General features: G+C 33.5%; 2 protein-coding genes across 4 annotated transcripts; both read right to left on the bottom strand.

Annotated features, from left to right (window-relative positions):
* Window positions 1–750: 750 nt before the first annotated feature.
* Window positions 751–4,417, bottom strand: LOC121130530 (long-chain-fatty-acid--CoA ligase 4). The gene is made up of 3 exons (XM_040726270.2): window positions 3,515–4,417; window positions 2,957–3,310; window positions 751–2,896 (listed from the first exon to the last, which is right to left on the bottom strand). Exons 1-3 carry the CDS (start codon window positions 3,723–3,725, stop codon window positions 1,347–1,349), a joined length of 2,115 nt encoding a protein of 704 aa, XP_040582204.1. The 5' UTR covers window positions 3,726–4,417; the 3' UTR covers window positions 751–1,346.
* On the bottom strand, window positions 4,208–11,595 carry LOC121130506 (uncharacterized). 3 transcript variants are annotated; one of them, XM_071893696.1, is made up of 7 exons: window positions 11,560–11,595; window positions 9,395–9,739; window positions 9,084–9,254; window positions 8,692–9,008; window positions 7,598–8,638; window positions 5,384–7,501; window positions 4,208–5,313 (listed from the first exon to the last, which is right to left on the bottom strand). In XM_071893696.1, the coding sequence occupies exons 2-7, from the start codon at window positions 9,705–9,707 to the stop codon at window positions 4,651–4,653; spliced, it is 4,623 nt and encodes a 1,540-aa protein (XP_071749797.1). In that variant the 5' UTR covers window positions 9,708–9,739; window positions 11,560–11,595; the 3' UTR covers window positions 4,208–4,650. The 3 variants fall into 3 exon arrangements, with proteins under 3 accessions (XP_071749797.1, XP_040582186.1, XP_040582193.1); XM_040726252.2 differs by lacking the exon at window positions 11,560–11,595 and adding an exon at window positions 9,859–9,940; XM_040726259.2 differs by lacking the exon at window positions 11,560–11,595 and adding an exon at window positions 9,859–9,877 and having other exon boundaries at window positions 9,313–9,739.
* Window positions 11,596–13,062: the final 1,467 nt, after the last annotated feature.

Raw genomic sequence — 13,062 nt, forward strand, 5'->3', positions numbered from 1 at the left:
CTACAGTTGAAATTACAAAGTTACAACTAACTACGTCATTTGCGTCCCTCAAGTTGCATCATAGTTCACCGACATATATAGGTCGGTGGACAATATACCTGTAGAGTAGAACGTACTATCTAGCTATCAAAAGACTGATAAAGCTATCAGTGCTAGTAAATCATTAAATGTATTTAATGTTGAATGCTTTAAGTCCTAGGACTGATCCCACAATACAGGAAACACTGAAATGAATAGTGTTTTCATGTGACCTTAACATTATTGATGAAGGCTATTAGTCTTATAACAATGCCAATCCTTTTTTCATAAATATTAAGGAAACTAATGAATTACTTAATCTCATTTAAATATTGTAGATAAAAAAATAACTATTACAAAAGAAAAAATAAATTTCTACTCAATCTCCACATTTTTTTTAAGATTATATAATATATAGAATCAATGTAGAACCCTTTCTTCAATTCATAAAATGTGAATTTATGTCATGGTAAAACTTTTGCTTTAACAATTGGGTCAATTAAACTAGTTAATTGAGCGTTCAGAAAAACCCATAAACAAAAAATTATTCGACCATTTTTTTTGTATAATGATCTAGATAAATTGAATGAAGGATACTAATGAGATAGTGGCAGATGATCCTGCTTTTTTAAATTCCGTGACCCGATCCGACAACAAAAACTAATTAAATATTAAGTGATGTACAAACAATTTTTTGGTGGATTATGTAATATAATCAAAGGAAACATACTATAAAATAGTTAAAGCAGGATTTCCCAAAGGTGTAAAATCCCGAGAAATCTTGGGATCCTGAGAGAAAACCCCTAGTGTATATTATATCTATTCAAAGTAATAATTTATTACATAACTTTGCCATTTTATCAAGAGTTATAGAGAAAAAGTACATATTACAGTGTTATCTTCAAATAAATAAAATGTCTATACAAATGTTTGCTATATTTATAAAGTGATCAATTAATAACTTATAGCAAAATAAATAATAATTAATCTGTAAATAAATCATGATGCCAAAAAGGCTGAATAAACAAGTAAGAAAATATAAATATTTAAATGAACATGTTTGGATTAGTTTTGATTACATTCTTCTTGCATAAAAAAAAATATATATACTATTATTATTCATTGATCAATGCTCTCCAGGAAAACGCAGAAAAAGATTGCTCGTTCTACATATTAACCCTGGAGAATTTAGTTTTACTTCAAAAAGCGTATACATATTATATGGATATATAGAATTATAGAAATAATAATAATAATATTTTTGAAAATGGAATCACAGAGATGCAAAATATAAGAGCTAAAAGCATAGAGACATTGCTTTGTCAAAGCTAAACATAAAGATGATCAATTTGTTGCTTATACATCTCCACAACTTGTTTTCTGCGTATCTTGAATGCTGCAGTGATGAGACCATTTTCAGTGGTCCACTCATCAGACACAAATAAAACTTTGGTAGGTACTTCAAATTTAACAAGCCCATTTTTTAATCCATAATCGCCGATTTCCTTCGTTACGCTAGAAATAAATGACGCATCCCTGCAGGCAGCTTCTGGCGTTAGTCCTCGTTCATTTAGATGAGCTTTGTCGGGGATGACAATGGCAAATAAATAATCTTTTAGAGGGTCGGCATAGGTACAAATATTTTCGATAATGGGACAAGTCTTGAGAATGGATTCCACTTTTCCGTAAGAGATATACTCTCCTCCAGATAATTTAACCAAGTCTTTCTTCCGATCAACAAGTTTAAGAACACCATCTGCTTCCATTTGACCAATGTCTCCAGTTTTGAACCATCGGATTCCATCTTCCTCATAAAAATCCTCTGCAGTTTTTTCAGGATTTTTAAAGTAACCAATACTTATACTGTCACCACCGCAATGAATTTCTCCTCTTGGAAAAGGCTTGTCATTGATGGTATAATTACCCTCTTCCCAATCAACTAACTTTAATTTGAGCCCCAGAAGAGGTGGTCCAACTCGACAAGTAGTACGATCATATGGATCAGACATAGTCGCACCCCCTGTAAGTTCTGTAAGGCCATATCCTTGTAGTACTGGAACACACAAAGCAGTTCTTGATACAGATTGTGTATCGTGTGATATAGGTGCCCCACCACTAATTAAAAGTCTAACACGCCCACCAATAAAATATCGGACCTTACGGAATAACGTTTTGTTCAAAAGAGGTGTATCAAATCCTCGATCCTGCCACTTCATTTTATAGGCAACAAAGTAATGGAATAGTTCTTCAATAGCCCAACCTTGTCTTCTCATGGTATCAACAACACTTTTATAAATTCTCTCAAGTACAAGAGGAACAGAACACATCAACGTGGGCTTGAAAACATTGGCATCCCCCTTACATCCTCTTTTGACTTTACTACTTTTATTAGTGAGAGTAAGAGGAGATGAATATCCAATTTTTACACCACAGATTAAACATACCATCTCTGATATCAATTCTAAGACATGGGCTAATGGTAGATAGCCCATGTATCGATCCGAGGGCTTAAAAGTGACGACATTCATTAGTGCCTTCACTCCAGATATAATATTTTTGTGACTTATGACAACACCTTTTGGTGTTCCAGTAGATCCGGAAGTGTACATGATAATAGCTGGATCTCTGGGGGTAGGAGCCGGATAGCGATCCTCATTTGATTTTCTAGTTATGAGATCCCGAAACATGATGAATTCTACATTGTTATTTTCGTAGGGCTTTAGATCAATAGTTTTCCCAGTGTTGGCCTCCATAACAATCACGACTCCAATTTGAGGACAAGACTTTATAACTTTTTTGATTTTAGGAAGCATATCGACAGTACAAACTACTAATTTGACTTCTGTTTCATTAATACCGTGAATGACTCCATCTTCACCTAAAAAAAAAGGTTCTTATAATTACTGTCCATTTACACATCAGACAGAAGATAATATACCTAAATTTGTGTAAAGAGTAACCAAGGTAAAGTTATTAATGAAGGCAGCGTATGCAGTGAGGATCCACTCTTTACGAGTTTCAGCAAACATGGCTATATGGGTCTTTGTTGGGAGCTTGAGACTTCTGAATCCTTCAGCTAAATTATAAGATTCCTCTTTCAACTCATCATATGTCATGAATTTATATGCACCCATGACATACTTTTTGAAAATCTTTCCATTAGGCTGAAGCTCTTCCTCTTCTGAGAAGACTTCCCTTGTCCCCAAACAAACACGACTTCCATATTTGGCAACAGAGTACTCAAAGGCTCCAAACATGGTATCCACTTTGACTTTACACAATTCTCTGTAGTCTGAAAATGTTCTATAATTAATAATGAAACAAAAGATGAATTCTTTCATAATGACTAATGATTAACAACTAACAAGGAAACATGTATCAAAAAGTTCTCCTGACTCATCCTTAACATTAAGCATATGGATACATAAACATACTTTGCCAAAAGTGTGAAATTGACAAATGAATAATTACATGTGAATGAAGTTCCTATAATTACCAGGATTGAGTTTTTGGATAATGCCTTCATAGACGATGGAATTCTCCTTCCGCTCCACTGTGGAGTGCACATTCCTCCTATAGCGACGTACTCTCCAAGGATGGTAATAGAGAGCGTAGATTGGATAGGACAAATAGTCGTAGATGTGGCTTATAATGTAGATCAGGACCACAAAAGTCTTTAATAGCGCAAATTTAATTTGTTGCATCATTATTTCTAGTAGTAAGTACTAAGTAGTACTTGTTGACTAATTCTATGTAATCTCAATTGACAATTAATCACTACTTTTAAAAAAGTTTAATATATACAAATCGGTAAATAGAAGCTGTTGATGACGTGCTCCAACATGAATGTGCTATTAAAAACTAGCTAGGTAGTCAACGTACAAATTTTGTCTTACTTCTTCTCCTAGCTGCTTCTTCTTTTCCTTTCCTTTTTTATTAGACGTATTTATGGCGGGTGCCTTCCAATTTATTACTTATTAGATCTGTATGTAAGTCTGTTTGGCTGTATTACGTAATTCTTTCCTAAGGATGACGATGAACGATATCAACATCCTCGTTGATGAAGAAGAATTTGCGTGGTGGGAGGAATCAAAAAGTAGTCCCTTTTCGAGGCCTTACCTTTCTCTAGTCGAGATAAATCCAGTATAACGGGCAGGCCAAAATAGCAATAATATTAATAAAATCATGATAATAGCAGTCGACACCCTCCATCTCATTTAATCAACGTTTTAGTTTCTACAATAATATAAAGACTGAAATACTATAAAAAATGTTTGACTGGGAACATTTTTACAAATGAAATAATAGTAATTACGATTAATAATAATGATAAATAACATTGACGTTGATGATGATAATTGATACTTGATTGTAGTAAACTGAGAAAAAATTCCTGAGTGATTCATAGAATGTTATCTTGGAATGTCGTAATTGTTTTTTCTGTTTATTTGCTAATTAAAATATGTATTCATGTAAATAAGAGTAAGATGACCAATGTGATCAAAGGTTAATTATATTGTATTAGATAAAAATATGAATTATCTCGTTTACTTCTCGTCAGGGATAATATCAAATATGTTTATGTACTATAAATTAAATATTGTATACGTAAAAACGAAAGAGATTTTGCCCCTACAATGAGTTGATTTCATCAATGGTATCCTTCAACAAATAATCGAAAATATCAGATGTTAAGGCATCCTTGAACCGCGTTTCTTCGTCATCGTAATTATTCCATTCATTATCCTCTTCCTTATACAGCTCTGTCGCCAAAATGTACTCCACATTGCTCCCTTGCTTCTTCTTCATTTTCTTCAAACAACGAAGAGCTAAATTGTCTTTTTGAGTATTTCCTCCTCTTCCAAAGAGGTTCAGGATTTCCTTCACAAGAAGTCCCTTTTTATCCAAGGGATATGACTTATGAATAACTGACAAGGGCTTTTGTTTCATCCAAGGAGGGTTCTGCTTCGAGTTATCAGAATTACGCTCCAATTGTTCAATTCTCTCAGCAAGGGTATCATAAAGAGCCTCTAAGAATTGAAGCGGTTCCTCATACAAGGACTTTTCATTCAAATCCTTGTATATTTCCTCAAAAAAATATATGTCCTTCAAGTCTCCATGGATGGCATCAATGAATTTTGGGATAAGGTTCTCGAGATTTTTTCTGGCAGATAAAAGATGATTGGGAACTTCTTTAATGACTGGTCTACGTCTCAAATTGGATGTCTTCATTATATAAGGAGGTGGAGGAGGCTTGTCTATTTCTGTCGTAGATTCTTCATGGATACGACTGATCTAAAATAAAGATAAAATTAATTCATTAGTTTTGCATGAAATGAAAGTGATAAATGCATTAATTAATTACCTCTTGTTCTATAAGGAGCTGCTGCTGACGAAGTTCTTCCGACTCTTTCCTGATGGAGCTTAGACCAAAATCGTCATCAATATAATCATTATTTGCTGCTTCATCTTCAGTATATTCTACTTCATCATCCAAAGTAGATATAACATTCGGAGTGGATACATCATTCTTCTTTGCTTCAGAAATACTATCTTCAGAGTCTACATCAAATGTTGTCAGCATTAAATCCTGAGGCCGAATTGAATGCTTCGCTGATTTTATTTCATTAATAGGGCGGTTGTAAACAACCTTTTTTTGTGAATTAGGCTCATTTTTAAGAGTCTTCATTTGCTGACATGTGTCGTTCACCAAGGTCTTAAAAATGGAACCACAAAGTGTTGTAACTACCTTTTCATCGATAGCTTTTTTATAATTATGGTTTATGGTATGATCAGAGATCACAGTGGATACTTTAGATGAAGAAGATAGGGAAAAGTTATCAGGAGAGATGGCTTCTGTCTCAATAGTATCTGAAATTGAGGTTTTATTGCTCATAAGCTCATGATCCACTTCATCATTCTCCTCTATGTTAGTAATGGTTCTATTACATTCAGAACTGGATCGAGACTTACTACCAGGAGTTTTTATTTGAGGCGGGACAACATCAGAAGATGTTTGAACTTCTTGATGAGTAATTTCATCACGAATTCGAACTATGAGTTTATCATAAGTTTCGATTTGTTTCTTAAGAGACTCTTTCTGAACTTGAAGACTCTCCTTATTCTTAACCTTTTGCTGGTCTTTCAGTTTTTTAGCCATTAATTTTTGTCGTTGAAGCTCATCTTTTAGAGCATTGACACGAATAGCAGCGTCACTATGATCAGAAGAGATCGAAATATTTGTTAAGGATTCTTCAAAAGATTCACTGGCTTTACTATTTACAGTATCTTTTGGACAAGAGAACAATGTCTTGGGAATCATATTTTCATTGGAATGAGTACTAGAACTAATGGATAAATCATTAATGATGAATTTTCCTTGAAGGTTAGACACTACTTCTGGAGATTCCAAATCAGAGATTGAATCCACATTTAATTCCTTCATCCCCTTTTTTTGTGACAAAATTTTCCTCTGTTGACTGAGTACAAATTGCCGTTCTCTTTCTGCAACTTTGAGCTTATCCTTGAGTCTTTTGATTTCTTTTCTCTGAGACTTAAGAGTGGAGATGATCATTTTTTGTTTCTTTGTGATATGAGACGTATCTTGATTATTCAATTTTAAAGTTTTCTTCTCTTTATCTAGAATTGTCATCTCGGACGTAGCCTTTTCTAGGACTTTTTTTTCTTTAAGTTTAAGTAATATGTATTGGTTATTTGCTCTACGTGATTCAACAAGAATATGCTGCTCAATCATATTCAGAGTGAACTCAGAGGAAGAGCAATTTAGAATGTTATCATCTTCATTGATGGTATTACTATTTTGTTCTACATTCATTTGAGACGGACTTAGCTCAAATGGAGAAGTCAAACACCCCTCAATAGATATTTCTTTCTCAATTTCTTCAGTTATATTACCCGTATTTAACGTCACAGACGAACTAGAAGAAGGACAGTCCTCCTCATTTCTCCGACTCATGACCTCAGATATTGTTTGACGAATAGAATCACCAGATCGACTGGCTTTTTCCAAAACGCTTAAAACCTCTGGAATACTTGACTCTGTCTTAGAAATAAGACAAATAACTTCTTCTGGAACGTTCATTGAGGTCTTATAAGTCTGTGAGGACACTGCTTCTACAGAAGCGTTTGATTGGGTGTTAATAGATTGCCGATGCCCCTTTATTGTTGGAGAGCACAGAGTCTCAGAATTTTCATCTATGGAGTGACATCTCTTCTCTCTGGTATATTTATTTTGTAGCTCTATCTCTAGGATATCCTTGGAAAAAGATGCCAAAAGTTTGGTAGCATTCGCTGTAACTCTTGTTGCTTCCGTTTGTGACTCGATTAAATGCATGAATTTATCATGAAATAACTGATTGATATCTTTTCGAATGCGGGCTTCAAATTCAGCACGAGACTCTCTTTTTGAGGCTTTGTCTAACTTTTTCTTTTTTTCTTTGAGTTTAGACGCTTCATTTATATCCTAGAATTAAATAAATCAGTATAAAGATTCTTTAAGATGCACATATTAAAAAAATATTTTTGTAAGAACGTAGTTTCGATTATTGCGTGAACATACCTTTATAATGTGTGCCATAGTAGCTGCATCTCTTCTTACAATAGATATATCATTGATTCGCTCCAATTTATCAATCTGTTTTTCGGCACTTTGAATAGTCTCAAATTGATTAAGCTCAGCTAGAAATCTTAGATGTAGAGCACTAGGAACAAATTCTGCTACACCTCTATCTTTTACGTCTTCACATTTCTGAGAAGAAAGATCTGAGGTAGAAATAGGAAGCGCCTTCAAAGACTTATTGACAGATTCACTGTTTATACTAATTTTGGACCGAGACGAATCATTGGTTGTTGATGACTGAGCTTTGGATTTGTCTTTGGCACACGAGGATGAGTATGATTTTTTGCTTACTGATGCAAGGGATGTAGACAAAAGCCCTTCAGAAAGAGTATCCTCAGAGATAGAGGTAGTTTTGTTGACTAATAGAAGAGGTGTAGGCTGTGGTGGCGGGGGTTGGGTTTGTGATGAGGAATATATACCATTCGAATCCTCTTTAGAAGATTCTTCTATTAATTTTCTTTTGACTGTAGACAGAAAATTAAAATGATCATACTTAAGGGACGAAGGAAGTAAATTGGAGTCCATTTTTTTGATAAAGTTAATGTCTTTTTCATGTTTATGAATAAGAGATTCTATGGGCGACGTTGTTCGGTTTACTGTATATCTTTCTATTTTTTCTTCATTGTCATATTGACCATGAGAAAGAAGGAAATCCGGTTTGGATGACATATTATTCACTAACTGCTTTTCAGATTCAGATGTTTTTATAACAGAATTAAATTGTTTGGTAGAAGGCTTTTTATAGATGGTATCATCACTTAAAGTTGATTTGTGGCTCTTTTGTTTTGTAGGTAATTGATCAAGTAATTGATTCGTTCCCTGAAGTCCACGATGATGATGACTACTAATATGCAGTTCTTTCGTAAGCTCTTCTAGTTTTAAAAATAGTTTATTATCAAGATTTATTTTTTGAACTTCTTTCAATGTATCAACGGCACTTCTATTAGGAGGGCCGTAAGTTCCGTGGCTCTGAATGGTAGTCTAAAAATAAATAATAAAAGTTTTATAAGTAACTTTAGATATAAAGAAATTACCTTAGATTCGGGGGATAATACACTATTCTTATTAATGTCATTATTCAAAGGAGTCTGTTTATCATAGCCATGAATGGGACAAAAATTATTTTTCGAAGGTGAGGAATTGAGAACTTTTTCTTTACGAAGTGTCTCCAAGTCCTCTAGTCTATTTTTGATCTTTTCTTTACGCTGAAAGGATTGAATACGTTCTTCTCTGGATTGAGCCTTTATTTTTTCACTCTTACTCTTCATATATTCTTTGACATCTCCCAAGTCTTTTCGATATTTTCGCTCATTTTTTGTCACACAGCTATCTTCGGGTAAAATCAGTGGAGCTAAAAATAAAAGAAGAAGAGTTCATCAGATAGGATATCCAGGGCCTAAGTAAAAATGAAATAAATATGACTTACCTTTGTCAACACTTTGAAATCTCATGTTGTGTCTCCAAGGTTTCTCCTGGCTCAATTTTTTACTAGTTGCCTTATTAGGCTGCACAACATCAGAGAATATGTTCTTATCTTTGGCTTTGCCTTTAGATGTACTCCTGGGAGATATTTTTAGAGGTAATACTTGGAGTCGTCCTAGTGTAGTATAGTAAATAATTAATAAAAGCAGAAATTGTATGATTAGACTACATACAATTTAAATGCTTTCTACAAGTATAATTTGTACCAGCAATATGGTCTATTAACAAAAAAAAAGTTATTCAAAATGAATTTACGCTTATTCGATGTGGAGGAATGTTCCTTGCGCTTCATGGACTTGGACGGCGATACGATCTTCTTCTTACTCACAACCCGATTAAGAGACAAAGGGATTTTGGACACATTGGGTTTTTTAGACTCCCTTGAAGGAGAGCGGAAACGTTGTTGTGAAGATGGTTCCGGACAAAGATGAGAGTGCTTGAGTTTCGGACTAGATGAAATGGATGTAGTTGAAGGATTGAGGATTCGCATGTCCACTTCTCGATCCGTTATAAAATGAGAAGTTACATCCTCCGCAGGACTTCTTTGAGAGGCTCTTTTCCTCGACATATCTTCTTCAATGCGGAAGGGTCATTCGAATTCTTTTTTAATTCATAATTGAATATAAAATAACAATATTTAAAATAATAATTAATATGAAATAAATAAAGATATTAATAATATTTAAATTTCAATATCTTTATTTATTTTTTAAAGGTACATTTAATTTTTGATAGCTTGATGTCCGCAAGAGGGAGTACCTCCAAGCAGGAAAGACAAGGTAAACCTCAACTATACGTATGTACGCTATTTCCTATATTATATTATGCACTTATTACATATATTATGTTATTATAATTAATGCATACATATTATATACTTAATTTCTATGCGATTTTTAATTATTATTGGGATATAAAAGAGTATACAATAAAAGAAGTGAAGTTTACCATATTGATATATCTATGTACGAGGGCAACAAAGTTAATACTACGTTCGCTCAAATATCTCGATATAATATATGCCGATGCTGACTCTCTTTAATAAATAACTTAATATAAATATTATTTTTAAGAGGTATTTCATTCTTAAAATTTATTGAACTTTAATTTTTTATGTTAGTGTGATTGCCAAATTGTTGTATTGCTCCGGAATACAACAAAAAAGGTAATTCGGGTTATGAAAAAACTAAGAATATATCATATTCACATAACATCCCATCGAATCTCAAGGAGAGAGAAATAGATAAAGGCCATAAAAATAGCGTGGAGCAGTTGATACCTTGTTGCCCGTACTCAGAGTAGCCTTAGAATTGTGAATGGAAAACGGAGTTGTGGAAACCGACCTGCCTTATATCAAACAAAGTAGCGAAACAAGAACCACGTGATTAATATTTCTACAAAGGTTGTAATCGTTGCGACACTTTTCTGTCCCCTAGGGGCGTTGAGTATACTTTAATATTACTCAACGTGGCCATAAATTATGCCAGTTTAACTATACAACCTCTATGAGTTTTCCCTTAAAACTAAATGAACAAGATAAATTCTGGGAAGGACAGAAAAAGTTAATTAAGAAATAAAGGTGGGTTATCACATCTATAGAGATTTTGTAGATAGTTGTGCTTAGAACGGACCAATAGATTATATATTTTTAATGACTTTTCATATTATAATCTTCAAACTTGAACAATTCTTCGTTTGAAATCAAGAGGCTTTGTGCTATATAACCTGAGTCTTGTTTCGAGAAGAAATAATGCGACAAAAATACATTTTTGAAGCACTTAAGTTACTCGTATGCTTCCAAAAAATTTATTTTTTGTGGTATTTTCTCTCTTCACAATGACTATGATAAAGATGTAAAGGAGTCGTATTTTACATATTACGATGTATTCTCATTCTTTTTATAGATGTTTATTTTGAACTCAAATTACTTCTGATTATACTTTTGAGTCCTTAACAAAGGTAAATTGATCTCTCGTGACCCCACTGAGAGTAATTTTGAATTATATACTAGGTTTTTTCACTGCACCCGGCATGTATTAGTAATGGAATTATAGACAAGTTTGAGCAGGATCAGAAAAGTAAAATCCCGACGATTTTTGAATAAACTGACAAGGTTCACTTTCTAATATCCAAAATACACCCTGGCTGTCAGGTTTGTCAGGGAATAGGTGGGCCAAAAGGTACTTTAAACTCTACCCCGCTGCTGCATTTTGAGGACCTCTTCTAATATGCTATGATACACTCCGACCTTGGGTTGTCACAATCCATTAAATAAAATAGGAAATGTATAATACTTATTTGTCAAATAAATGATAACGAATCCAAGTATAATATAATACATTTCTAAGTATATACATTTATATTTAACATGATACATCAGTATCACTTAAACATAGCACAAAAAAGTACAAAATACTTGCATAGAAGTAGAGGGTGCACAACTCAACTAGAATCAATTAAATATTAATCCTACCGCAACCTAATATATTAAAATGCATCATACAGTACATAAATACATCAGCATGATAATTATTAACACGATAATCTGGATCGTTCAAAGTACACCAACGGTTTATTATACTCATAATTCCTCATAGTCTTATTCTATTTGTGAATTTAGTAGAATAAATATTCGTGTAGATATCTTCCATGCTCTTGCATCCGAAGAAGCTGCCATTGGGTGGCTTCATGCCTGAAGACTCCTTCTACGGTCCAGCACTTCACCTCTACAACCTGAGGGCTTGGGTATATTTCGGGGAATTATAAATTTCTGGGATGCTCATAGATGAGGCGGTTGAAAAATAATCCTACCTCAACCCCAGGAGCTCTAATACACAAACTGTGGGCATGGGTGTATTCTAGCATATTCAAAGGGCTTCATTGATGCTAAGAAACGCGGCAGTAGTGGAATTTAAACTGTTTAGAGGCCCAGTACTTCAACTGTACAATCTGAGGGCCGGAGTGTATTTTTAGATATTAAAAGGGTTTTTTGATGCTAGAGAATCCGCGACGATGCAATTTGACCTACCTTGGGGCCCAAAGAGATGATTCCAACTTTAACGGATAAAATGTTCGATCGAAACTTCCTCTTTTGTAATTTTATTGTAATTGACTTGTAGAAAATGTTAAAGGTAATATTTGTAGCAATTCCAAGATGAAACACTTAAGTTTTTTTTCTTATAAAAACTTTTGATTCTGTTCAAAAATGTTCGTCTTTGTGGAAGAAATATAAATAGTAGCAGGGGACTTCACATAGATTCTCCGACACTAATGAAATATCAATGGAGTAAAAATGTATAAAGTCAATTAGGTTTTGCCATTTGATTTTAGACATATAAATACAGTTCCCCAAGGTTCACAGAAATACATGGTAATACCATCTTGTGATCGGCCTTACTATAATTTTCGATCTCTGAATTGTACCAACTGCTGGGCAAGACAGGCGGATTTTGATAAAACACGCAACCACTCCTACTACTATCTACTCATCACACTCATTAGGTATATTTCAAAATGTTGTGAAGGCATAAAATTATATCATTTGCATTGGGAAAATGTGAAAGGGCCGGAGAGGATTCAAAAGAACAAAGTTTGGAGCATAATCACGGATCTCGTTAAATGTATGACAAAATAGTTATCTATTCTTGAATTGAATTATAGTCAGAATAATCTCACAAAACCAATATTAATATTCTGAAAGGCTAAATAAAATTACGTTTGAATTTAAAAATTGGAATAAAAAAATAATATACTTCATAAAATAGTCTGCTTAAAAATACATAATTAACCAATTGGCATTTCTAAATTAATAAAATTAGGGTAATAAATTATTATTATTAGGATAAACATTTTAAGAAATAAAAATATTTGAAGCACCTTCTATGTTTTTAATTAACAACTATTAACCATAGAGAAAGAAATAC

This window comes from Lepeophtheirus salmonis, chromosome 1 (genome assembly GCF_016086655.4).
Source record: "Lepeophtheirus salmonis chromosome 1, UVic_Lsal_1.4, whole genome shotgun sequence".
Classification (NCBI taxonomy): Eukaryota; Metazoa; Arthropoda; class Copepoda; order Siphonostomatoida; family Caligidae; genus Lepeophtheirus; species Lepeophtheirus salmonis.